The 27,711-nt window shown below is 50.3% G+C and overlaps 1 protein-coding gene across 1 annotated transcript; it reads right to left on the bottom strand.

Annotated features, from left to right (window-relative positions):
- Nucleotides 1-2,015: 2,015 nt before the first annotated feature.
- ENOPH1 (enolase-phosphatase 1) lies at nt 2,016-27,498 on the bottom strand. Its single transcript, XM_056111384.1, has 6 exons — nt 27,348-27,498; nt 10,453-10,554; nt 8,651-8,856; nt 7,805-7,937; nt 5,002-5,125; nt 2,016-2,208 (listed from the first exon to the last, which is right to left on the bottom strand). Exons 1-6 carry the CDS (start codon nt 27,429-27,431, stop codon nt 2,069-2,071), a joined length of 789 nt encoding a protein of 262 aa, XP_055967359.1. The 5' UTR covers nt 27,432-27,498; the 3' UTR covers nt 2,016-2,068.
- Nucleotides 27,499-27,711: the final 213 nt, after the last annotated feature.

Consider the following 27,711-nt stretch of genomic DNA (forward strand, 5'->3'; position numbering starts at 1 on the left):
AAGCTAAAATAAGTGCCAGTCTCTCCCCACAACCAAAAAAAAACCCAACAAAACCACATGTTTGGCTGAGGGGGTCTTTGAAAACTGAATGAAGGGGCTAAGTAAGAAAGGAGTCTCCAAGAAACTCCTTCCCTCCTGTCCTGGGCAAGTCAGACCCCAGCCCATGAGCACACAGGCCTCTCCAGACACTGCCTTCATCAGCCAAACTATTAGAAGTAAAACACTACAAGCCACGCGGTCTCGGTGCCTTTGTTACAGCGTGAAGCAGGAAGCCACCTCTTCACCTCACCACCAAAATGCTCCACCACGGTCACTCCTTCTCCGTCAATTCCTTCCTAGAGGGTGTGTTGCTCTGTCTGGCTCTTCCTTGCTTTCCAGGGTCCCGTTAGTACCCTCAGGAGACAGACACCTTTTTCCGGCATCTTCTCATAAGCATTTCCAGAAACTGTATTTCCGCTTATTAGGAATTTGTCATTTTGCTGTCAGTGACAAATGACTTCCATTTCCATAAGACAAACTCATTTCCTTTCTTCTGCTTTTGTGTATTTCATCCTCTTTATATTTCATAACTGGCTGCTAAGAAATAAAAATTAGCAAGATCAACGGTTCGATATTCCCTGTCAACTCATTTATGAAGCCATTTCCTTTATTCAAAGCATCCCCAAGATTACTCCTCCAGAAGTCATTAGTTTTTCTGTAATTAGATTAATTAGAACTGTCTCCTTCAAGGATTATTTTATTTATCTCAAATATAAGAGACTCAAAAATGAAAGAAACAGTAATACCCCAAGTGCTCAAGCAAAGTGAAATAATAACCACTGAGGTTAACCATATACGTAGGGACCAAGTAACAGGCAATGGTTTCACTCATTCCATTAACACACACACATGAAAGCAAGAGAGAAAATTCTTATTTTTTTCACCCAAGCTTTCCTTTTGTTCATGCTAGTTACGTGGCAGAGTTCCAGGATCAACCACCTACTAACAAATGATTGAGTGGAGAGACCAGAGCAATAGTCCCAGCGGTAGGGCACTTGCCTTGCACACGGCCCACCCAGGTCTGAGCCCCCACATACCCTGGCCACCAACCAGGAGTGACCCCTGAGCACTGCCGGGTGTGCATCCCCACCCCCCCAAAAAAAAACACGGAGTGAAGAAGAAAACGTTTTATTAATCGCAACATAAAATTGATCTTATTAGATTCAAACGAGGATAAATTAATGTACCATTATAAAATTTACATTTCTCAAATTCAGAATTCTCATTTCAGAAGAAAATATTACAGAGTCACGATTCATTTCGACAAGCTTTTCTTCTAAGATTAAACAGCAAGTCACATCATTCTCAAGCTGCGCTAAGTGGTTAGGAAGGCAACTATTCTATCACCCGGCAAGATCAGGACGGCCGTGCTGGTCCCGGAATCTTTCTCTTCTCGCCGTCACTGTGGCACTGGTCTTCGTGGGGAGGCGGTGGCCGCAGAGAGGGTCATACACGGCCCTCGGCGAGTCCCTGAAGTAAGAGAGTCTCGGTGGGCCAAGACTCCGATGTGTTTCCTTCTCCAATCTTGCTCTCTTTTGGAGCAGAAACAAACTGCTTTGCCTTTGGGTTATGGGGAGGCTAATGTTTTCAAATTCAGCTACTGGAATCTTCTAACTCACACAAGAGGGAAGCAAACAATTACTAGGAAGAAGACGGTGAAATACATCCAGTTTTTTTTTTTTTAATAACAAGGCTTCATAGTAAGTTCTGGAACCCACCTTTCCATTGCTGTACACGAGCTGACAAACACAACACACCCGACCTCTGCTGACTGTCCTTTCTCCCGTGAGCCACACTCTGGCCCTAACACAACCGTCGGGCTCCGGCTTCCGGCACTTTCTAAGATCCAGCCTGTGTCCGTACAGAGGAATCTTCCCGCACGAGCTTCCTTTCCTGGGAACCGAGACTTTTTTTTCTCACGCAGGAGACTCTGAAAGGCAATGTGGACACACATATATGTACAGGCACGGACACGGGGACACACGTGTGTGCGTATGGCTGTGATCGCGGCGTCCCTCCCGGCGCGGGGCTAGGCGGAGGAGGGCAGGGCCAGCTCGCTGAAGGATGAGATGAGGCGGTAGTAGGTCTTCTCGTCGTCCGTCAGGCCCGCGTTGCCTGGGCGCACCACCACGGCCACGTGCACATCGGCGGCCTCGGCCGCGCTGGCCTCTGCGGAAAGGGACACGCGCGTCAGAACCTCGGACGGTTGGGGAGGTTCGCTCCAAGGGAGCGGGTCGGGGGGTGAGGGAGAGGTGGGGTCTGGGGCGGCCCTGGGGACCAGGACTGTGGGGGTTTTTTGTTTCGTGGGTCACAACGGGCGATGCTCAGGGGTTACTCCTGCCTCTGCTTGGGGGACCATATGAGATGCTGGGAATCGAACTCAAGGCAAACACCCTACCTGCTGTGCTATTGCTCCAGCCCTGGGACCACAAATGACTACGGAGCAGGAGACGGGCACGGGGGCTGATGGGCTGCGGTCCCCCACGCCCAGGAGGGAACGTTTCCTCCCGAGTGCAAGGCACTAGGTTTACAGGCCCCCAAAGCCAGGCAGAGAAGAGGAGGTCGAGACGTGAGAGGCGCTTCCAGACAAGCGCAGTGTTCCGAGCATACGTCACACACGCCTAAGGGCTGGTACAGGGCTGACCCTGCGGATGGCCACAGACAGAACCCTGAAGCAGAAGATCTGGGGGGCCAGCAGACAACAGGGTCACGCTGAGCAAGTAGGAAACTCAGACGCCAGTTTAGACGCCTCAGGACCGAAGCCAGCCAGGGGCCAGGGCATGTACATCTCACTCCCCTTTCCCCTTCCTGTGTGTGTGTGTGTGTGTGTGTGTGTGTGTGTGTGTGTGTTTGAAAATCAGCAACAGCAAAGGCCCAACTAGCAGCAAGCAGCCCGGCAAACCCGCAGACGATGACTTTAGAAGAACCCCATTGTGAAATGGAACAATTTTCACAAATTTTCTTTTACTAAAATTTTTGTGGGGGCTTAGCAGGGCCTGGACCACACCCAATGGTGCTCAGGGGTTATTCCTGGCCTGCACTCGGGAATCACTCCTGGCGGTGCTTGGGGGACCATACGGGATGCCGGGAATTGCACCCGGGTCAGCTGTGTAGAAAGCAAATGCCCTACTCGCTACATTAGCTCTCCAGCTTCACACTAATTTCCCTCCCCCCTCCACTTTATTTAGACACCGTGGTTTGCAAAGCTGCTCATGACGACCGTTCCAGGCTTTCAATATTCTAACCCCAAGCCCCCCCACACTGTCTCCATTTTCCCAACCACCCCTCAAGCCTGCCCCTGTAGCAGGCCCAAAATAATTTATTTTATATTGATTATTGCCGGTAACTGGCTAATGGATGATCAAAAAATACCTCAATAAAAGAAAATTTGTGAAAACTGTTGCATCTCACTATGGGACAAGAACTCCTTCTTGTCTGAGGTTTTACCAAGCTCGTGTTGCTGGCTGATCTTCGGTGTTAAATGTTTTTGTTAGTCGAGAATTATCAGCTTCTACACTACAGCCCATCCAATCCAGCGTGCTCCGACAGGGATGTCAGTACTGCAGAGACTGAAAATTGAGAATATGGGGCTGGAGCGATAGCACAGCAGGGAGGGCTGACCCGGGTTCAATCCCCAGCCTCCCATATGGTTCCCCCAAGCACTGCCAGGAGTAATTCCTGAGTGCAGAACCAGAAGTAATTCCTGAGCACTGGTGGGTATGAGCCAAAAAGCAAAGAAAGAGAGAAAGAAAGAAAGAAAGAAAGAAAGAAAGAAAGAAAGAAATCGCGAATATGGGGCTGGAGTGATAGCACAGTGGGTAGGGCATTTGCCTTGCATGTGGCCGACCCAGGTTCGATTCCCAGCATCCCATATGGTCCCCTGAGCACCGCCAGGGGTAATTCCTGAGTGCAGAGTCAGGAGTAACCCCTGAGCGTCGCCAGGTGTGACCCAAAAAGAGAAACAAAAGAAAGAAAATCGATAATATTTAACTGGGCAGTTCAATACTGACTGAGCTTGCCTGGCGGTGCAATGCAGGCGACTGCCGGGGCTCCCAGAAGTACAGGGGCAGGGGACCTCCCCCACTCCGAGGAGGCCCAAAGTTTCCAGCCCCCAAAACCTGTTGTGCTTGACATTTTCGGCAGTTCAGCAACTCTGCAGAGCTCAGCCTGGAGGCGGTCAAGTCGGTCCCAGGCTTGGGCAGGGCGGATGCTTGGCTGGACCCGTCATGAGGTCACCCTGGGTCCTCCGCTGGGGACCGGCTTATCTGAGCAATTTTTGTGGTTGATCTCTTTCAAGATTTAACCATGAATCTCTCTCTAAACTAAATTTTGATGATTTCACTTACCGTTTAACTGTAACAAGCAATATAAAGTGAATTATTTTGTGCCTGCCCAGGGGACAGGCTTGCGGGTGGTGGGTGGAAAACCGGGCCCAATAGTGGCGGGAAGGTCACACTGGTGGCAGGGCTCAAGTTGCAGGTGCTGGAATGCCTGCAACGGCTGCATTATGAGCAACTCTGCAAACCAGGATGCTTACAGATTAAAAAAAAAAAAAAAATTATTTATTTATTTTTTGCTTTTTGGGTCACACCCAGCGATATTCAGGGGTTACTCCTGGCTCATGCACTCAGGAATTGCTCCTGGCGGTGCTCGGGGGACCACATGGGGTGCTGGGAATCGAACCTGTGTCGGCCATGTTGGCTGCGAGCAAGGCAAACGCCCTACCTGCCGTGCTATTGCTCCAGTCCCACCAACTTATTTTTAAGAGTCTCCACGTAATTTATTTTATTCCTGTGGCTTTGGGGCCAACCCGATGGTGCTCAGGGGACATACGCGGTGCAGAGCTGGCTGTGCACAGCCCCTGTACTCTCTCTCCAGTGCTCACCTAAGACGGAACGCGTGTGCAGAGCTGGGTTTAGCCCCTCTCCAGAACGGAGCAGCATGAGACGCGCTGCCACTCACCTCCAGTGACGTCCGTCAGGAACAAGATGTTGTTGGTGGAGCAGCCAATGCTGTCGGCGATCTTCCGGTAACTCTCGCTCTCTACCTTGTGTCCGATCTTGGTGTCGAAGTGGCCATCAACAAGCTGAGCACGAGACAGGAAAGACCCACATCAGAGACACTTGTCACCAGCCCCCACAACAGCCTACGTGACTCTATAAATACTTAAAAATCAACCAAACAGAGCACCCTAGGAAGGTTACAAAAGTAAAGAATGATTTTGGAACAACAAACACTTGGAATAAGAAAACCCCCAACCCAACACACATTTTATCATCAGCACAGTTTCCTTCCACTGGCGTGGAACGAACGGGTCTATCAAAACGGGTCTATCAAAAATATTCTCAACTATGCATGCCCTGCTTTCTATTCTTAAAACACTATTTGAATCCAAACAATTACTAGTCTGAGTTTCATGCCTAATAAAATGCTCCAAATATCCCTTTATCCCAGAATGAAAAGATCTCTCTAACTCCACACTGACAAGCTGTTAAATGTATCAGCAAGAAACCTTTCTTTCCTTTTTCTCTTTTTGGAGGTGGCTTTTTGGTCACACCCGGAGGTTACTCCTGGCTCTAACTCAGAAATTACTGCTGGTGATGCTTGGGGGACCGTATGGGGTGCCGGAGATTGGCCCAGGTCAACGTGGGCAAGGCAGACGCCCTCCCCGCTGGCCTATCGCTCTGGCACCAAAAAAACTTATTTTCTAATTAGAACATTTAAAACCTTCTACGAGAATTAGTATGTGCCTTTGTCATCTTAAAAATAACGGGGTTGGGTGGGAGAAGCATGCTGAAAGTAGACTCTAGACCGAACATGATTGCCACTCAATGCCTCTCTTGCAAAACACAGGACCCAAAAGAAGAGAGAACAAGGGGAAATTCCCTGCCACAGAGGCAGGGTGCGATGGGGAGGACGGGGGGTGGGAGGGATGCTGGGACCCATGGTGGGGGAGGATGGGCGCTGGTGGAGGGATGGGTACTTGATTACTGTATAACTGAAACCCAAGCACAAAAATTTGTAAGTCTGTAACTGTACCTCATGGTGTTTCACTAATTTGAAAAAAAAAAAAAAAGAATAACTGGGTTGTGGAGTTCATGCCCAATTCAATCAGCTAATCAGTGGCTGAATAAGTAGCAGTACTCCTACATAAAAAATAAATAAATAAATAAATGGGTTAAGGCTAAAGCGATACTAAGTACAGCAGGTAGGGCACTTGCCTTGCACAAGACCAACCCTGGTTCCATCCACAGCATCCCATTTGGTTCCCTGAGCACCACCAGGACTAACTCCTCAGTGCAGAGCCCTGAGAATCACGGGGGTGACCCTAAACTAACAAACAAGAAACATAAGAACTGGGGCCAACTATAAAACTTGCTAATTTAACCTAATTAAAATAAAACCATTTTTTTGGTTCTTGGAACGTGATCTTTCAATGTTCTTAGAACTTTTTCACAAAGTAAAAGCAAGCCTCACAACTGCTCAAAGATGAAGTTGTATTAATTTGATTTTTTAACTTTTAAAAAGTTACAGCTAGGGCCAGAATGAAGTCCAGCAGGTAGGGCTCTTTCCTTGGAGGCAGCCAACCCAGGTTATTTCCGGCATCCCATATGGTCTCCCAAACCCCACCAGGATTGATTCCCTGAGTGCTGAGCCAAGAAAAAGGCCTGAGCAGCCCTAGGTGTGACCCTAAAACAAACAAAAACAAAAGTTAAGGTTAGTTTTGCTTATTTTCCTTTTCTCTCATCTGCCTTTATAACTGGAGAATCAATTTTGTGTGTATTTGGTTTGGGTTTTTTTTGGGGGGGGGGCCGGGCGCGTAAGGGGCGCTTACATACATGAAGAATATATATGCTTTCCCTAACTACTGAGCTGGGTCCTAGACCCTAAGACTCAAGGGCTTCTATCTTTTATGAACTCATAAAGCAAATTGTCATGTCCTATCTACTATCACCTTACTCTCTGAGAGATTAAAAAAGAAAAAAAGGAGGTGATATCCCTGTGTGTGTGTGTGTGGTGTGTGGTGTGTGTGTGTGTGTGTGTGTGTGTGTGTGTGTGAGAGAGAGAGAGAGAGAGAGAGAGAGAGAGAGAGAGAGAGAGAGAGAGAGAGAGAGAGAGAGAGAGTGCAGTGCTCAGGGCTGACTCCTGACTCTACACTCCAGGATCACTCCTGGTGGGATTTGGGGGACCATATGGGGTGCAGAGAATCACATGGGTGGGCTGTGAGTCCACGGGGATGCTAGGGATTAAACTCAGATCGGCTCTATGCAAGGCAAGTGTCCTAACCACTGGACTATCTCTCCAACCCCCTTACTGTTATTTTAAGCAACCAAGAGAAATGGTTATTCATTCCCTTTGGGTTGACAATTTTCCAATACTGGCAAAACAGCTGGTGTATAAGCTAGTAATTTATAAAATAGCTGTTCCTATTAGATAGTTCTACTGCCAGCATCAGAATTACTTAGGGTAGAAATTCAGAAATGCTGATCACTGACCACTTCAGATTTGCTAGGAGACAGAGCCAGAGTCCTTTGTAAGAAACAAACTCAAGTGATTCACACGCACAACAAAATTTTAAGAACCTCTGATGCAAAAACTGGTACCTCAGGATATTTCCCTAAGATGGATTTCCCAATTTCCTGACTTCTTTTTATAACCCGCTTATCAGAACACGGATTTCACTTGCAGCTGTAGTGTACTGCTTTCAGTCATGTAATTTCATGCTTTTGTAATGTCAAAAAGGTAAAGCCATCGGTCATCTTACCTCAAGAATATCACCCTCTGTAGAATGCCCAAATAATAATTTCTGTGCCTCGACACTCCCTGAAGAATAGATATACACCTTCATTCCGGCCTCTCTCCATTTCTTGACTGCTGGAACTACATCTTCAAAGAACCTAGAAGGAAGACCACCAAGCTGAAATGGAGGAACACGTCATCGCAGCCAGATGAAACGCAGTTCAGACAGCGGCTGCAGGTTTATCTGTGCACAAACGGCCAACACCCTTCACAACTCACTTTTTATTTGATGGCAGGGCTTAAACCCGGGTGTGTACAAATATGCAGAGTATGCACGGTACCTGAGTCATATTCTCAACCTGAGATCTTAGACTTTATTCTACAAATTGGGCAACCAGCGCTGCAGGAAGCAGACGGGCACATGAATGTTGGTCGTGAGGGGCTGGAGCCATAGCACAGCGGGGAGGGCATTTGCCTTGCATACTGCTGAACCAGGTTCGATTCCCAGCACCCCATATGGTCCCCGGAGCACCGACAGGAGTGATTCCTGAGTGCATGAGCCAGGAGTAACCCCTGTGCATCGCCGGGTGTGACCCAAAAAGCAAAAATAAAATAGAAAATTAAAAAATAACGGTGGATGGGGCTGGAGCAATAACACAGTGGGTGGGGCATTTGCCTTGCACACGGCCAACCCGGGTTCAATTCCCTGCATCCCACATGGTCCCCTGAGCACTGCTAGGGGTAATTCCTGAGTGCAGAGCCAGGAGTAACCTCTGTGCATTGCCAGGTGTGACCCAAATAGCAAAAAATAAATAAATAAATAAAAAAATAACGTTGGTGGTGAAAGGCCAGCGGCCTATGTGCTACTTACTCTGCCTTCACATGGCCGGCCGTGAAGGCCGCCCTCCACATGTGGCCCTGGAGCTGCTTCAGTGCAGTGCTCTTCCGGTCCAGGGACATTTGCCAGCACACGTTATCCACCACGGCCTGGATCATCCGTGCTGGCTCCTCAGCTCCACTGCCCGCAGCGGCGGCCGGGATGGGGACCGCCCCGTCCAGCTGCGAGTCCTCTTCAGCCTGCAAGAAATCACGTGCGGTCAACGACAGAGCTTGTTTCCAGCCGACTTCCACGCGAGATCTGAAAAGTGGAGCTTTCTGCAACTACCTCTGGCACCCATAACTGTTGCAAATTCAAGCACCAAAGTCTATATTCCTTAAAAAAAGGAAAAAAAACAAGCAGATTCTGGGGCTGGAGCAACAGTACAGAGGATAGGGCACTTGCCTTGCACAAGGCCAACACAACCCAGGTTTCATCTCTGGCATCCCATACGGTTCCCCAAGCACTGCCAGGAGTGATCCCTGAGTGCAGAGCCAGAAGTGACCCCTGGCTGGGTGTATGTCCCATCCCCAACTAAATCCTCCACCAAAGAAGGGGAGTAGGGGCTGGAGCAATAGCACAGCGGTAGGGCACTGCCTTGCACATGGCCGACCCAGGTTTGATCCCTGGCATCCCATATGGTCCCCCAAGCACCGCCAGGAGTAATTCCTGAGTGCAGAGCCAGGAGTAACCCCTGAGCATCACTGGGTCTGACCCAAAAAGGGGGGGGGGGGGGGAAGTGAGGATGGAGGGGGAGTAGATTCTGATAAATGGTTACTTTTTCACTAAAGCCAACACTTAGAGCAAGAGGCATGTTGGATGTGAGAAGAACCACACATAATGAGATAGTAAAACCTGGCTTGTGAATTCATTTACTAGGATCAACAAACTTCAATGAAATTTCTTTTGCGAAAGAAAGGAAGCAAATCTCAACAGAAAATAGCATAGGGGCCGGAGACTAATTCCTGAGTACCACGAACGTGGTGCCAAAAAAGCAAAATAAATAAAAATAGTCCATGCCTAGGAGCCTGTGAACAGCGGCCAGCAAAGCGATGTCTAGGGCTGGTTCCCCTCTGACCTCCACCACCTTCCTCACCCTGCAAGCGCCTCACCAGCTCTTTGGAACCACGACGGTGGCAGTGTCATGGTCACTTTTTACGATTCCGTGGTGGCGACAAGACAAAGAGGGAATAAGGTAAAAGAGCGTTTCCAGCGAATCCTACGTCATCTAGAAACGTCCACCCATGCTCCAAAGACTTCGACTCTATTTCCCATCCTAACTCGTGACAAGAAAATTTAAGAGGATGCCACATTGTCCACTGAACAAAGTCCCCTGAAAACAGCATGGGAAACTACAGCAGGAGCCAGCTTGGCGGAGTGGGAATCTCGGCCACTCGACGGTTTCCAAGAGGGATCAGGCATGGCCCGGGCATTATCCGTATGAGGACAGCACACCGCGGGCCACAAGGGCCGCTCCAGCCGGGGTACCCAGAGTGGCCGACACAGAAGCAGCCGGCAGGATGCTGCCCGAGAGGCATGAGTGAAGCCTGGGTGAGGTGGCACATCACCTGATGCCTGCCACACAGACAGGGCCTCGCTTGCAAAGGCATCATAGTCTCAGGAAACTGGAAGCGACTCCAGAGGTGCGGGAGGTTCTGTGGCCTCCCCACGTCAGCCGCTGCCAGGCCCAGAACCCAAAGCACAGCTTCCTGCCCGAGTCAAGCCTACGCCCCAGACGTCCTCGATTCTGGGACGCTTGTGGATGTTGAAGCAAAGAAACCCAAACGCGTCCCAACCTGTTTCCTCAAAAGGCTGACATCCTGCTGGCATTCCTCTTCTTCCCAGTGAGTCTGCAGATACTCGTGAACATTTTCTCTGATGTAAGGAAATAAAATGTCCTGGATAAAAAAGAAAAAAAGAAGAAGACGCTTTAGTTATGTGCATGAAAACGAGAGCGCCAACAATCTCACCTTGGCAAGTCTGAGCCAAAAAGTCACTGAAAAAAATCCCCTGGAAAATGAGAAGTGCTGCCGAGGCCTTCAGAGAAACAGACAGAGTCCACGAAATAAACAAACTAAACAAGACTCAGAGATACGGACGCGGAGGCAAATCCAGCCGAGCTCCTACTTTTGTAAAGGAACGATTAATGTCCTGAGAAGATGCTCGCTGAATGTCAGAGAAACGAACTCCAAGGCGGTCAGCACCACGTGTCACACCTGCCCCCTGAACCTGCGAAGCAGAACCTGCCCCCAGTCAGCTCTGTGGTGTGCGGGGAGACACCGAGAAACATGGGCCCACGCCTTCCTCTCCTTCCGCCCCCCTCCTCCTGCGACAAGTTGCTGGGCCATCGCACTGTTCTTACTGTTTCAAGAAAATGAACCAAAGCAGAGAGAACAAAGAAACTGGCAGAAAAGTTTTGATTTCTCAGAGATTGCCCAGAAGGATGCCATGATTAGGATTTCTCCAATACTGATCGCTAAAAGCAAAAAACGTTTTAGTAGGCACAGAACTAGAGGATTAACTATCGAGTTAACCGGTTTTTTTTTAAATTTCAGATGACCCAAGTCAAGTTCAATGCGAATCACACCCCAAATGGGAAAAAAAAAAAAAGAAGGCCAGAGAAAGATTATTGTGGCCTTCGGGGTACTGTGTTGAATTGTAGGCTCCCTTCCGGTGCTCAGGGGACCCACACCCTGACCCTTGAGTCTCTCTCAAACCCATCCGACTGTCCTTGCAAACGGAGACCTGAAACATTTATCTCTCTCCACAATACACAGGTCACTTCCATCCGCACTAGCCACCCTACCTACGGGAGTCACTCAACGCTGCTGCCCCGTGCGCCTTTCCGGAAAGCCCCAGATCACTGCAGACTCAGAAGCACAGAAATAGTAGATTCAGGCAAAATTCTCCACGAACTAAACCTAAGTCTTGCGTAAGTGTATAAAAGCTTATTCCTGTTCCTAAAGGGAAGGGAGGGAGGAGACGGGCGGGTCTGTCTTTCTGCCAGAGGATGCCCATGCTCCTCCTGACTGTGCTCTGGGAACACCAGAGCGTCCAGCATGTTCGGCAGGGCCCACGCAACACCCCCTTTCTCCCGCCATCCATCAGGCACTCGCGCCCTGTCTGGGAAGGCAGGGAGGATGTCATCCACCTAAAGGTGGGGCCGGGGAGAAATTCCAAGGGGAGGACATTTGCGTTGCACGAGGCTGACGAAGGTCTGATCCCTGGAACCCCACATGGTCCCCAGAGCCCAGCCAGGAGTGAGCCCTGACACAAAGCCAGGAGGAGCCTCAATTGAGCACTGTAGGGCATGGCTCCAAACACAGCACCAAGAACGACACACTACAGGGGCACAGGAACGGCCACGCCCCGCAGGCACGTCCGTGGCAGAGAGGAAAGGGGGATGCCCATGAGAGCCCCGGACGTAGGAGCAAGGTAACGGGAAGGAAGCCTGGGACCAGAGACAGCACAGCGAGCCGGGCTCCTGCCTTCCATGATGCTGACCCTCCCTCCCTTTGAAATGTTCCAGATTTTAAATGTGATTCAAGAGATAACTGTGGTTGTTAAATATTCATTTTTTGCTTTTTGGGTCACACCCGGTGATGTTCAGGCATTACTCCTGGCTCTGCGCTCAGGAATTACTCCTGGCAGTGCTCGGGGGACCATATGGGATGCTGGGAATTGAACCCAGGTCAGCCACGTGGAAGGCAAACGCCCTGCCCACCGTGCTATCGCTCCAGCCCCTGATTGATAAATATTTAAACTTCAGTTATAATCCACATGCATTTCAAAACATTACTGGGGGGCAGGGGGAACGCCCCAAGGAGCACAGGCATTAAGATGCAGTCCTGCACTACCCAGCCCGGGTTTGACCCGGGGCCACAACTAGTCCCCACGCACTGCCGGCCACACACCCATGGGAGGCCTGATACATTTAAAACATCATGATTCTGGGGGGAGAGATACTGCAATCAACCTGATATTCTACAACTGGACAGTATTTTCGTTCCACCAGATACCTGTGGAATTGTTCTGATTTAGTGGCACTTATAAGGGCGACAAAATTAGTACATGAGAATCCCCGCCTTCCAGGAAGCTGGGAGGAGAGAGATCCCACGAAAGGCACTTTCTCAAAGAGCTCCATTAAAAGCCACAAAGAATTCTGAGGTCTAATTCAAGAAGCTGCCTCATAAATAGCGGGGCAGGTCCAAATATGGCTTTGCTTTCTGGGCGAATGGCTGTTGCAATGAAAAGGTCACAGAAGTAACAAATTAAATTGTTACCCTAGTAGTTACTTGTGAAGATGGGTAATAAAGGTAAGGAGGCGGAAGTGATGGCACAGCAGAGAGTGCTTGCCTGGCATGAGGCTGACCCCTGCTTGCTCCCTGGCATTCCATACACCCCTGGGCATGGCCAAGAGTATCCCTGACCTCTGCAGGATGTGGCCAAAAAACCCTCAAAGGGGGAGGGAGGGTGTGAAGAAGTGATGGTAATATTTAGGAGTTCAACTACTTAAATTATTTCAGAAGCCTTCTGCAGGGCTGGAGACGGTACAAGCAGGAAGGGCGCTGCCCTGCAAGGGGATGACCCAAACTGGATCCAGGGTACAGGGCCAGGAGTCAGCCCTGGTCACTGCCCGTGTAGCCCAGAATCCAGCAAGAAAAGCCCATCCAAGCGAACCACACAGTACAAATGATTCACGGCATCTGAGAATTTTTAACTTTTTCATACAGAAAACCATACAGAAGCAGTACTAGTGGGCTGGTGTTTGTCTCTCAGAGGATAAACCGCAAAGTCATTGTCTTAAAAACAAGCTACAGGTGGGGGCTGGAGTGATGGCACAGCGGGTAGGGCGTTTGCCTTGCACGCGGCCAACACAGGTTCGATTCCCAGCATCCCATATAGTCCCCTGAGCACTACCATGGGTGATTCCTGAGCGCAGAGCCAGGAGTAACATCGCCAGGTGTGACCCAAAAAGCAAAAAAAAAAAAAAAAAAAAAAACAAGCTACAGGTGCTGGAGCAATAGCACAGTGGGGAGGGCGTGTTTGCCTTGCACGCGGCCCACCCGGGTTCGATTCCCAGCATCCCATATGGTCCACGGAGCACCGCCAGGAGTAATTCCTGAGTGCATGAGCCAGGAGTAACTCCTGTGCGTCGCGCCAGGTGTGACCCAAAAAAGAAAAGAAAAAAAGCTACATTCTCTAAATAAATAAAACAGGTCACAAACACAGAGGGAACACAGTCTGGTTTGGGGAAGTCACCTTCGGAACAGTTAGGAGGTTGGAGAGACGGCGCCAAAAAAAAAAAAAAATCACAGAGCGGCCGGAGAGGTAGTTGCATGTGGCCAACCCACATCACATACGGACCCTGAGCACCACCAGGAGTGGCCCCTGAGCGCAGTCAGCACCACCAGGCAGGTGTGGCTCAAAAAGCAAAAACAAAAATAATTAAAATCTCAGATTTGCTTATGTTACATCAAACCACACGTTAGAAAAATAAACACACAAGTAAAACACATATAAGTAAAAATAAACACAAATAAGTCAAGGAGGCTTACCCAGAGAATAAAGTTAGCAGAAACTGAGCACGACAGAGAAGAGTGCTCATCTGCAATAGCCCGGCTAAAGAATTGTATGCCCCCAATTCTAGCCGGAATGATGACGTCAGGCCCAAGAGGGAATTGAGAACAATTAAACTGCAATAGAGGGACGCTATCTGTGCTAAGAAAAGTCACAGAAAACAACTACATACTAAGGGGCTCTCTACCAACGAGAGCGACACACAGTAATTCCTGCTGAGTTTGTTTAATCATGTGCAATATTCGTTTTGCAGGGACCTGAAAAGGCGGGACTTAAGTGACTTACATAACCACAAACACAAACACAAGCGGCCACACCCGCCTCTCCAACAGGGTTACTTACCCCTGAGGGTGTGAACTTTCACTCTGGGGAACCGGCCCTGTGACCCTGCTGACAGGTCTCCCAGGGGCTCAGAGACCAGGTCCTGTCACCACAGACACTGTCACTGTTCCTCCCACTGCTAAAGCCCCTCTCAAAACGTTTTTTCCCACCCGTTCCGAAACTGAGCGGGACTGACAGACACAGCCTTTGTTTCCGGCCACAACCTCTTGACTAGGTATTTGCAACAACAGGGTCAGGAGTTGTTAAGTCTAGTTCACACCTGGAGCCCCCGAGCCTCAGAGACACAGAATCGGGCGGCCAGATCTTCACAGAATAAGCAAGATCTACCAACCCCCTGAAGACAGCGGGACCCTGGGAGTGAAGCCTTCGGACTTCCTGAGCTGTGTTCCAAATGATGTGCTGCTGATACTGTAAAGTGTCTTCGAAATCCTATTAAGAAGATTACACTGTAATTAAAGACAAACTCTAATTGAATTAACTACAATGAATCACACCGCAGAAAGAAAGGTTATCATTATAAAGGGACCGAAGTTAGTAAATGATTTTAAAGCACAGGGGCGAGGAGGGGTAGTCTAGCAGGTAGGGCACTGGCCTGGCACACAGTGAACCGGGTTCCATCACCAGCACCCTGTATGGTCCCGAGTCCTGACAGGAGTGATCCCTGAGTGCAGAGCCAGGAGGAATCCCTGAATACGGCCAGGTGTGGCCCAAAAAACACCCCAAGATAAGATATACCCAGAGGGGCTGGAGCAGTAGTAGCGCGGGAAGGGGACTGGCCTCGTGGTCAACCTGGGTTTGAGCACCAGCACCTTGCGTGGTCCCCCATACCCAGCAGGAGTGAGCCCTAAGCACTGCCAGGTGTGACCCAAAGCCCGAAAATAAATACTTAAAAATCACTTAACTTCCCGTTAATCGGCAATTTGCTCGAGCGGGCGCCAGTAACGTCTCCATTTGTCCCTGTCGCGTGCTAGTGTGGCCCAAAGGTGTCTGTTCGCTCTAGGAACATGAAGAGCCTCAAACCGATCGTTCATGAACGACCATGAAAATAAATAAACAAAGAACAAATACCCAGAATAGGATGCAGGGATGTTGCTTAATGGTGAGAGGACAGGCTTCACAAAGATCAACAAGTGGGACTACAGTAAACTAAGAAGCTTCTGCACCTCAAAAGAAATGGTGACCAAGACACAGAGGCAGCCCACAAAATGGAAAAGATTATTCACCCAATGCCCATCAGATAAGGGGTTAACATCCAAGATGTCTAAGGCTCTGGTAGGACTGTACAAGGAAAAAACCATCCAACTCCCTCAAAAACTGAGATGAGGGGCTGGAGCAAGAGCACAGCGGATAGGGCATTTGCCTTGCACGCACCCAACCCGGGTTCGATTCCCAGCATCCCAGATGGTCCCCTGAGCACCGCCAGGGGTAATTTCTGAGTGCAGAGCCAGGAGTATCCCCTGTGCATAAGGAAAAAAAAAATGAGATGAACAGAAACTTTTGCAAAGAAGAAATACAAATGCCCAAAAGGCACATAAAAAATGTTCTACATCAAGATGAAATTTGCAAGTAAGTGGATGGACATGGAGAGTATCATGCAAAGGGAAATGAATCAGAAAGAGAGGGACAGACACAGAATTACTGCACTCATTTGTGGAATATAAAGCAACAAAATAGGAGACTAACACCTAAGGATAGTAGAGATAAGGGCCAAGAGGATCACTCCACAGTTTATAAACTGGTCTCACGTGCTGGGGGGAAAGGTGGCTGGGATAGAGAAGGGACCACTAAGTAAATGATGCTTGAGGGCTTGCTCAGGATGGGAGATGCATGCTGAAAGTAGACTATAAATCCAACATGATGGTCGCTTGGTACCTGCATTGCAAACTGTAACACCCAAAAGGGGAGAGAGAGAGAGAGAGAGAGAGAGAGAGAGAGAGAGAATGAATGTGCCTGCCACAAAGGCAGGGGGTGGGAAGGGGTGGTGGGAGTATAATGAGCTCCCGGACTCAAGAGGGCGTGTGTGGTGGTGGTGTGTGTGTGTGTGTGTGTGTGTGTCCAGATGAATCAGAATACACATTACCTCCAGAGGGTATGTGTGTGTGTGTGTTTGTCCAGGCTCAAGAGGGGTGTGTGTGTGTCCAGAGAACTAGAATACACATTACCTCCAGAGGGTATGTATGTGTATGTTTGTCCAGGCTCAAAAGGGAGTGTGTGTGTGTGTGTGTGTGTGTGTGTCCCCACACGAATCAGAATACACATTACCTCCAGAATCTTGTCACCTCTTAACATCACCGCTGATACCAAGCACTCACCATCTCCTCAACCACTAGATTAATGGCTTGCATGATCTCATTTCAGTCCTCAGGAAAATAATTCTAGGAAAATAATGTCCTATTATTTCCTCCATTTCCCGGTACAGAGGCCCGTAATGGTTAAGTGCACATCAGTAAGTCAGGGTTTCTGCATCAGCCCAGGCTTCCTGGCGGCGCTGCTGTCTGACCCCGGGGGCCCTACTGTCTGTGATCAGACACCACGAAAAGAAAAAAGAAGAAATGAACCCTTCACGGACGTACCCAGCAGACAAAGAACCCCTGTCTTAAGACGTCAATCTCGGAAAAGAAAACTCTTTCTGAAATAAGAATCCCCTGGGAAGGGGTCCAGGGAGCTTCCGGTCCAGGAGGGCCCCTGGGGACGGAGCCTCGAGAGGGAGGGTCGGTGGCACCCCCCACCATCTCCCACTGCACCCAAGAGCAAACCCCGTTCTAAACGGCAAGTGAGCTCAGGACCGTGAAGATCAAAGGTTGTCTGCAAAAACTAAACTCGTACAGTAAGGATACCACCTTGTCTTCCTCAGTGGAGGTAATGTGAGGTGAGCTTGAAAGATGGGAAATTTTAAACTTCAAACAGGTGAAAGGCATACAGGGCGGCAGGGCACGGGCACTGAGTCCTGGCATCACGGGGTGGCCTGGTGTCCCTGGCCCTGCACCCGTGGCCCAGCTGATGGACAATCGCCAGCTGGGTCCCTGGACCTCCGGAGCAACTCTCAGGGGGCTCCCCCACCCCATAGGAAGAGCTTGCTGAACTTAGAATGGAAACAAACATAGGCCTCTGGGGACCCATGAATGTGGCCTAGTGGCAAAGCACATGCCTGGCATGCGAGGCCCGGGGTTCGATCCCTACTACCTCAAAATATGTAAAATTGAACAGTGAGGGTTTCCCAGGCCAGAGACAGCGATGAGCTGACCACAGGCTTTCTGAGCAAGAGGTCTGCGGCTGATGTGACCAAAATAATGCCCAGCGCAGTAGCCTCACCTGTGCACAGAAATCAGGAGTAGCCTGTGAGCACTGCCGAGAGGGGTCAACAAGCAAGCAAAGCCGGTTCCCTCATACTAAGTACAGCCCCGGAAGACTAGGCACCACAGGCCTGTGGGATCACTGTACCCCTGAATTCCAGGCTTCAAACACTCAGCCAGTTGGCCGAGAACTGCTGGGAGGGCCTTCTAGGCACCCCCAAAAGTGGGGACGGTCAACTGGGCTGTATTTTTTCTTTTTTTTGTTTTGTTTTTTTGTTTTGTTTTTTGGGTCAGACCCAGCAATGCACAGGGGTTCCTCCTGGCTCTGCACTCAGGAATTATCCCTGGCGGTGCTAGGGGGACCATATGCGATGCTGGGAATCAAACCCAGGTCGGCTACTGCATGCAAGGCAAACGCCCTACCTGCTGTGCTATTACTCCAGCCCCAGGCTGTATTTTTTTCAACGCTCAAAATTATTACACACAGGGGCAAAAACATGAAGGCCAGAGAGCCAGTACAGGAGCTCAGTCACTTACCTTACAGAAAATAGACCAATTCCTGGCACCACGTATGTCCCCCAAGCACTACCAGGAGTGACCCCTGGGCACAGGAAGTCCTGAACATCGCCAGATATGGCCCCAAATGAGACAGAATGTTCACCAAACTCTCAAAGTCTGCTCTGGGTGTTGAGACGAGGTAGGGGACGCTCACCTAATCATCCACTCCAGACCCATTTGTCGGGGTGGAGCAACTGTATAGCAAGTGAGGCACTGACTGACAGCAGCTTCCATCCCCGGAAGCCCTCATGGCCCGCCGAGCCTGAGTAAGAGTCTGCAGTGGATGACCCGGTAGGCCCGAGTCACTCACCAGAGTCCCTGACGTGGACGAAAGCGGGACCGCCCGGGTCAAATCCACACGTGAGAGTGGGAGCATAGCCGTGATGCCACGGCTCGTCGTTCATCTCCCAGCCGGGCAGGCTCGAGCTGCCGGAGAGCAACGCAAAGCAAAGGGACCCTGCGCTGTCACCACGGTGGCTGGCCATCGTGGAGGCTCACTTCGGAGTCTGAGCAAATGGAAGTAACCTCTAAAGGTCTGGGGTTCCACTGGCGATGACAGACGTCCTTGAATGTATTTATACTCTTACCTGGGGGACGGGCCGGTGGCCAAAGGACACTCAGCACAGCCCCTGTGCTGTTTGGGACTGCGAGGGGGTGGGGGGAGACGCGCAGTAACGGGGTGCCAGAGTCCTACCCCCAGAGGGGCACGGCTCGTTGGTTCAGACCCCAGCCCAGCAGACAGGACCCAGGGTCCTGCAGCTACAAGGGCGACACAGGGAAGGGCTAGGAATACAGACAGGAAAAGAGAAGGGGCTGGAGCAGCAGTAGACTCAGAGAGCCTGTGTCGCGCGCCACTGACCCAGTCAGACTCGATCCCGGCACCGCATATTGTCCCCAAGCCCTGCCAGGAGACACCCCGGAGTGCAGAGCCAGGAGGAACTCTTGACCATCTTCGGGTGTGGCCAAAGTGGAAGGGGAAAAAAAATTGAATTTCTAATCCTCTCCGGAAACAGCACAAGATAGAGGAGTCTGCAGAAAGCTGACCGAGACTCAGAATAAGGGCAACGAGGGGCTGGAGTGATAGCACAGTGGGGAGGGCGTTTTCCTTGCACACGGCCGACCCGGGTTCGATTCCCAGCATCCCATATGGTTCCCCCAGCACCACCAGGAGTGATTCCTGCATGCAGAGCCAGGAGTAACTGAGCATCGCTGGGTGTGACCCAAAAATCAAAGCCGCCCACATGCTGCATCCTCTCCGCCCTGGAAGGACGAGGGGGAGGGAGAAGCCGGAGCGAGAAGCCGGGCCTCCCATCCATGCGGCTCCCACGGAGAGAGCAGGTGCCCTGTCCTGACACCACGGAGCGAAGCGTCTGGAAGGAAGAGCTGGACTTCTGTGCCCGCTGAGGTGAGCACTTCGGATCCCAGCCTGCCAAGAGGGAGGAGGAGGAGGGAGGGCACTTGGCTGAAGAAAGCGAACAGCCTTCCAGGAAAGCGACGCTGGCACCAGGCACCTGTGGACGGGCCAGGCGGCCGGTGGCTCTTCAAAGAGTGTCCTCGTGGCCTCCTGCCCACGGCCTTCTCTTTCCGGCCACAGCGGGGTGCAGTTTGGGTTCAGACTCACGTGGGGTTTGGAGAGGGGAGAGAGGGGGCGCGGGAGGGAGAGAGACACAGGGTCCTTCCTCTCCATTCCCATCCCCAACCTGGCTCCTGACCGGGAAAACGGCGAAACAACGGAAAGAGCCACTAGACAAAGTGCAGCTAATGTGGATGACGTTGCTCCCAAGATGAAATGTGCTCTCTTTTCACAAAATGTCACTGGCAAAGGAAACAAGGACTGCGAAAGGGCACGTGAAAGCTCGCGTGCCTGAAGTCTGCAAGGCCATCGGGAAACTGCTCTGCCCGAGCTGCTGCTGCTGCTGCTGCTGTCAAGGACTGAACCAGACTCCAACTGAGCCACCACGCTGCCACCGAGAGCGGGGACAGCCTCAGGGCGCCCACGCACCGCCCGGCATCCTGAGTGGGGCTGGTTCTGGAAACCGACAGCCACGAGACCTTTCTTTTTCAATGGTAAAGTTTATTTATAGATCTCAACTAGTCCAGTTGCTGGCTGAGGCATCTGCGGAGGGCTGAATTCTGAAACCACGGGTGGCAGGGTTCCCTCACGGGCAGCAGAATTCCCGGAGCGTCATTCCAGAGTGGAATGATTCCTAAGGCCTGGTGCTTCGGGAGCGTATCAACTTTCATACTGCGGCCAGGATTCACTTAAAATGTGACACAACACTGAGGGCCCGACCCCAGCATCCTATAAGGTCCCCTGAGCACCGAAAGGAGTGATTCCTGAGTGCAGAGGCAGACACAACCCCTGAGCATCACTGGGTGTGGCTCAATAAACAAAACAAACAAAAACCACACACACAACACAAAACTTGGGAAGGGGGGTGGGCTACAGACGGCTGTGCTCAGGGATGACTTGGTTGGGGCTCAGAGGAGATCCTGTAAGGCAGCGGGGACTGAACCCAGGCAAGTAACTGCGTGACCAGCTGCACTACCTCTCTGGCCCCCAAAACATTCATCAATCCTAAAATTAATTACTCTTCAAATGCTGCCTTGGAATCATGGAATATCAACTCCTGACACTGCTAAGAAATGCCTTTATAGCTCTAATACCCTTTTAGACATGTGTTAGGCTTCTGTGAGGACAGTTTAAATACAAACTTCATATCCAGTATCAGGTTTTGGTTAAGGAATGATTTAAGAAGAGAAGTTTTAGGGGCCAGGGAGGAGGCTGAGGGCTGGAGTGACAGCACAGCAGTAGGGCGGAATTCCTCCGCCCCTCTCAGAGAGCCCAGCAAGCTACCGAGAGTATCTTGCCCGCATGGCAAAGCCTGGCAAGCTCCCCGTGACATATTCGATATGCCGAACACAGTAACAAGTCTCAAACTGGAGATGTTACTGGAGCCCGCTAGAGCAAATCGATGAACAAGGGGAGGACAGCGTTTGTTTGTTTTGAGGAGGCTGAGCAGTAGAAAGCCTGAGCTGAAGCCCGGAGGAGCCTTAAGCATCTACATGCCCACTGCACGGCTGAGGAAATGCAACCGACCTGGAAAAAGTTCCCACTAATCAGCACAGAGGAGAGGGCGTTTGCCTTGCACACAGCCAACTTGGGTTCAATCCCCGGCATCCCATATGGTCCCTCGAGCACCACCAGGAGTCATTCCTGAGTGCAGAGCCAGCAGTAACCCCTGAGCATTGCTGGATGTGACCCAAAATGCAAAAACAAAAAAAGTTTCCACTAATCATAGTGCTCCAGAAACACTTTGTCCTTCAAACTCATCCTGGGTAACACTACTCAAGTACAAGCCATCCTCCTTATTTGGGGATTCCACATTTGCAGTTTTCACCTACCCAAACTGAGCCTGACATCAGTCGCCTCTGCACTTTCCTCATCCTTTTCGGATAGGTACAAGTGTAGTAGAGAATCACAAACCACAAAACCCAAGGGGCATGGCACCCAAGCCCCTGGCATTCTTGATATCAAGAAAACATGTGTCCTCCAGAGAAAACACGAGTGTTTTAAGGCCATGAGTGGGGGGTTCAGCGTGTGTCAGCAAACTATAGAGTGAAACGCATCAAGCAAGGTGTGTATTCGTCAGCTGATGAAATGTTCTGATCAGAGGCTCCCAGACACCAACTTGGTATGTTCTCTAAGAATTCTGGGGAACCAGGGGACCAGGGGAGGATCTCAGTGACACAGCACTTGCCTGGCCTGTGTGAGGCATGCAGTGAGATCCCAGGTACAAGTGGCTTCCTTTGGGAATTCAGCAACAGCAACAAAGTGAATTTTGGGGTTACAAGAGTATCAGTTTGCCTGATACTACTTGCCAACACAGAAACCACAAAAAGGACAAGCTGTAAAGAAGCGTTTAGAAGGACAGTCTTGGAAACTGCACGTCTTGATTACCATTCGAGCTCTCCCCAAGTGACTTACAGAAAAGTAATCAGCGATTCAGCACTGGCCAATGAAAGGGTTCACCACAACTTCACAGAACATAAATACAAGGCCCGGCTAGGTAGGTACCGAGACACCCTTTTCCTCAAACTTAGAAATAACAGTTGTGGGGACAGAGTGACAGTACAGCAGCACTGACCCTGCACACAGCTGACGCGGATTCAAACCCTGGCACCCCAACTGAGTGATCAAGAGTGATCAGAGCCCACCAAGAGTGTTCCCGGAGCACAAAGGCAGGAGTGAGCACTGAGCACTGCCAGGTGTAGCCCCAAAACAAGAAAAATACACTTAAAGTGGGAGGGAAGTGGGGTAGGGGTGGCGGCCTGGGAAGTATCAATGGTGCAGGAATTGAAACCCTGTTACCCCTGGTGACTAAGTAAAAAAAAAAAATACATATAGTAACAATAGTAGCGATAGTTGAAGGCTACCTGACAAGTTAACAACAGAGAACCATGCTATTGCAGAGAAACAAATCAGAAAATGAGTATTACATCATGGAGGGCAAAGACCAAGCAGGGAAATCCACACACCGCAGGAAAGGGAAGAAAAAAGAATATTCTCACACCCTTCTTCTAATTTCATCTTGACGTTTCAATTTTTCTCAAAACCTACTGAGAACAGGAGCCAGAGCGATAGTATAGCAGGTAGGGCGTTCGCCTCGCACATGGTCGACCGGGGTTCGACCCCTGGCATCCTATATGGTCCCCCAAGCACCGCCAGGAGTAATTCCTGAATGGAGAGCCAGGAGGAACCGCTGAACATCACTGGGTGTGACCCCACAAGCAAAATAAACAAACAAAACCCACTGAGAACAATGAATATACACAATGTATAAGCAGTCAAAACTGGCAGTGCTAGTGTTTTGATTCTGACAGAAAGCGCTGGGACGTCACCGTGTCTCGGATACAGAGGCCCGAGTTCCAACAGGGTTGGTGGCTTTCAGGAATCAGATGCAGTCGTCGGGGACACCTGAGGAAAACTGGGTTCTGCCATCACTGTCCCCTCCCCCCACCGGCTGTGCTGAGGGCTACACAGAACATCTCAGCGGGCAGCAACTGACTCATTTAATTTACCTAGATGAAGAGGTCGGTCCGTCCTGGTGAAGAGGTCTTCTGCCTCTAGAAATTTAACAATTCTTTGACTCACAGAAAATGAGACCTAACTGGGAGGAAGTAAAACCAGTTTTTGCCAGCAGCCTAAGGGAGTACAGTAAAACTATTTGCATGTCCATTTGCATGTTGTGAGCATGGAAAGGTCTGTCCTGAGACTGCCTTCCCACACAGAGTCTGTGGCTGGACCCTTGGTATTGTCTTACCTGGTCAGATATGCAAATATGCCTCATATGCAAATCCAACTGGAAATACTCAGGAAAAAAAGAATCCAGGAGCTAGGCTGCACCTTCTGGTCCCCTGTACAGCCAGCAGTAGCTCTGCAGGGTAGCCCCAGTAAATTACAACTCCTCAATTACTTGCTTCCATTCAACAGGCCACAGAAAGTAAGACAAATTCACATTCCTAATGGGATTAATAAAGCCCGAAGCAAGCGCCTCCCAATTCCCAACTCGGCCAAGGATAGAATTGAACCCTTCTCCTGCTATTCAAAAGTTCAGACCTTGAATGTTCACTTACAAGATCAGCCCCTTCCTAAATATTCTTGCTAGAATAGAAACGCTTATTGTCATTTCAATTAAATTTGTAAAACGCTACTTAGACACTCAAAGCTCATGTGTGATATGAAAATCTTGAAAATCACACAATAAGACTTATGAGAACTCAGATTTAACCCCAAGTACCCCATATGCTCCCCCCAGCACAACCAGGAGTGATTTACAGCGCAGAGCCTGGAGTAAACCCTGAGCAGCCCCGGGTATGGCCCAAAAACTAGAAAAAATTAAAAAATTTAAAAAAAAAAACAAAAGGAACCTTGTTGAACATGTATAGCCTAACGTTTCCCAGTGGTCCATTTAATAAGGGACCCTGCATATTTATCACAATCATCCATACAGACCCCATGTTCTTCTGAATATATTCTTCTAAAGATCAGTTTTGATGAATTTGTGTATAGCAAATTAGGAATAAGGGAGCTTACAAGACAGAATGTAAGAAATGTCCTTTATACAAAAACCCCAAAGCATTTTTCGGAACCTGCCTTAAATGTGTCAACCAAAGGCAGGAGGGGAGAAATCACACACACACAACTATTTAGAATCCTGTGACACTCTGCAAAAAACTCTGCGAATCACTAAGCTATAAACCATGAGTGGTGCAAAAATATATTCTGGCATAAGACACAGGTGGGAGAGGTGTGTTTTATTACAAGACTAATTTGCTGAGGTATCTTATTCCATAAAACCACTTTCTATGAATGGTACAAATCTCACACCACGTGAAGGCCTCTCCTATCACTATCCTGGGAGCTGAAGAGTGTAAAGCTAGAGACGCTTGCCTTGCCTCTGACCCATGTTTTATAGCCAGCACCTTATTTGGTCTCCAGAGCCCAAAAGAAGTGATGCCTGAGCCCCTGAGTGCAGAAACAGGGTAAGCTGGGGCTGGAGCGATAGCACAGCGGGTAGGGCGTTTGCCTTGCACGCGGCCGACCCGGGTTCGATTCCCAGCATCCCATATGGTCCCCTGAGCACCGCCAGGGGTAATTCCTGAGTGCAGAGCCAGGAGTAACCCCTGTGCATTGCCGGGTGTGACCCAAAAAGCAAAAAAGAAAGAAAGAAAAAAAAGAAACAGGGTAAGCCCTGACCACAGCCAGATGTGTCAAAAATAAACAAGCAAGAGTTATCACTGGGAGAGAATGATCACTGCAAAGACTAGGACCTTCCCTTACCCCTCCCCCCCCACACACGCAAGAACTTCAAGAAAATGAAGTTTCTTTGCCATCAGTCCACAAGTCAATTCAATCAGCATATGAGCAATCCTGAGTTTGTGCGTTTTTAAGTTTTTGTGCCATACAGCCATACACCTGGCAATGCTCAGTGCTTGGCTCTGCACTCAGGAGTAATTCCTCCCTGCGGTGCTCAATGGAGCCAGATGGGACGCCAGTTGGCAGCGCCAAGGCAAGCACCCTACTCCTGTACTGTATCTGCAGCCTCAGTCCTGAGTATTTCTAAAAATGTCACCCTGACTTAAAACTGGGGAGGGGGGCAGGGGGCTCATGGAATAGGGGACAAGACAAACTCAATTTAAGAAACTCCCCTAGTATTAGTCCGCAGGGCATTCACTTCTTCTGAAGGAACATTGTTCTTGCTACACTGTAGTCTGAAAAGATACACTATAACCTACATCAAGATTATTCCTGGGGCCGGAGCCATAGTACAGCCAAATAGGGGCCACTGCCTTGCCCGCTGCTGACCGGACTTGATCCAAGCACCTAATGTGGCCCCCCAGCAACACCAGGTGTAATTCCTGAGTGCAGAGCCAGGTGTATCCCCCAAACAAAACAAAAAATACAATTATTCCTCACTGGTAATTGTTCAAAATTAAAACTTAAGAATTTAAACTCAGGGATGGGCAGAAAACCCTATAGGTCCAGGCTGCTCAAAATTGTTGGAAGATTTTTTTGTTTTTGGAAAAATTTTGCAATTTTCCAAAAGTTGGAAGTTTTTTTTTCTTACTTGTAAAGGACATGTAAAGGCTAACAGTACACAAGTCCCTCTAGTTAACACACTCGTCTAAAATCTCTAGCAGTTGTTTTTTTGGGGGGTAGGTCACACCTGGCTGTGCTCAGGGATCATTCCTGGCAGTGTTCAGGGAGGGACCATATGGGATGCTGGAGCTCCAACCAGGGTAAGCTGTGCAAGACAAGAGCCCTACACACTATGATATCTCATTCTATACTATTCTGCCCCTTTAGCAGAATTCTTAAGGGCTTGTGTTTTTTGTTCTAGGGCCACACCTAGTGGTTCTGAGGGCTTACTCCTGGCAGGAATCTGGGTACTGTAAGTGGTGCAAAGGATCACGCCAGGGTTGGCCGAGTGTAAGTCAAATGCCCTACCTGTTGGACTTTAAAAATGTAAAAGCAAGACTAAGATTTGACATTTACCTGTTCGAACAGGCTATGGCACCGCACCTTTTTTTTTCTTTGCTATCACACAAAGTCATAAACTTGTGGCTTAGGTCGAAGGCTAGAGCTGCAAAATGAAATCCTAGACATCTGAAGAAGACTTCTTTTTCTATTATTATTATTTTTAGGTGTTTGGGTCACATCGGCTGCTCAGCGGGAGGGGTCATTCCTGGCTCTGCGCTCGGGAATCCTTCAGGGCGGTGCCGGGGTGAAGGGGGGGGAGCCTATGGGATGCAGAGCACAAGGCAAGCGCCTAGCCCATCTCTCTCCAGCCCCGGGGAGGAAGGCTTTGCGTTCCAACAGCGTCAACCTTCCCGAGTTTTCCAAAGAAAACGAACGTCATCTAGCTGTGCCCTGAAGCTCCCAACCTCAGTGCGGTCTTCCACGGCGCGGGGCCCAGGGCCAAAACAGGGAGCAGGGCGGTCCCCATCTGCAGGGCTGGGACGGAGCGTCTGGGGGCTCCAGACGCCAGGGCTAGCTGCAAGGTCCCTTTGGGCAGCGTATGCCTCGGAGAACGCCTGGCCGGGCGCGAGCCAGCAGCACAAGGCCGGCGCTCACCTGCAGGGATGCACTGGAGAACCTGCGCCCCTCTGCCCAGGCCACCACCCCCTACCCCTACATCAGCACCGAACCCGGGCTGGGCCGTGCAGCAGTGCAGACGGTGCAAGCGAGCCCGTCACCCTCCCCATCTCCCTCCTCCTCCCGAACCACAGTGGAGGCTGCCAAAGACGCACAACAACCGCCTCCAGGTCTCTAATGCAAAATCTGCAAGACTTTTTTTTACCCCCGCAAATCGCATGTAAGCACAAGTCAGTCCCCCGCTCTTTCCGCCCCTCACCTTCACGAAAGCAATCGGGGTAGTGGTACCTTCGATATCCAACAGGATCACGGTGACCTCGGCGGGCACCGAGAGCACGACCATTTCCCCGGCGGATGCTCCCGCGGGGCTCGGCCTAGCGCGGGGTGCGGGGGTGCGGCGCCAACTGCGCCCCCGGAGCCGTCCGGGGGCTTCCCGCGGCCTCGGAGCCGGAGGGGGGGGGAGGGAAGGGCTTCGGGGGTGAGGGAGGGGAACCGCGCGCGGCGCGAGGGGGCCACGGGGCCCAGCAGCCACCTGCGAGGGGAGGCCCGGGCGAGCGGAGCCGGCGAGAAACGCGGGGATCAGAACTCGCGAACGACCCGGATCCGGGGTGGGAGGGAAAAGG

Source organism: Sorex fumeus, unplaced genomic scaffold, assembly GCF_029834395.1.
Source record: "Sorex fumeus unplaced genomic scaffold, SorFum_2.1 ptg000013l, whole genome shotgun sequence".
Lineage (NCBI taxonomy): Eukaryota > Metazoa > Chordata > Mammalia > Eulipotyphla > Soricidae > Sorex > Sorex fumeus.

Bases quoted from the DNA above. Each gene is read 5' to 3' on its own strand.
- ENOPH1 (XM_056111384.1), bottom strand. From the start codon at position 27,431: ATGGTCGTGCTCTCGGTGCCCGCCGAGGTCACCGTGATCCTGTTGGAT. The intron at 7,938-8,650 runs GTAAGTAGCACA...TCTTCCTTCTAG, and splicing joins GCCGGCCATGTGAAGGCAGA to GTTCTTTGAAGATGTAGTTC. The intron at 5,126-7,804 runs GTAAGATGACCG...TCTCGTGCTCAG, and splicing joins CAGAGGGTGATATTCTTGAG to CTTGTTGATGGCCACTTCGA.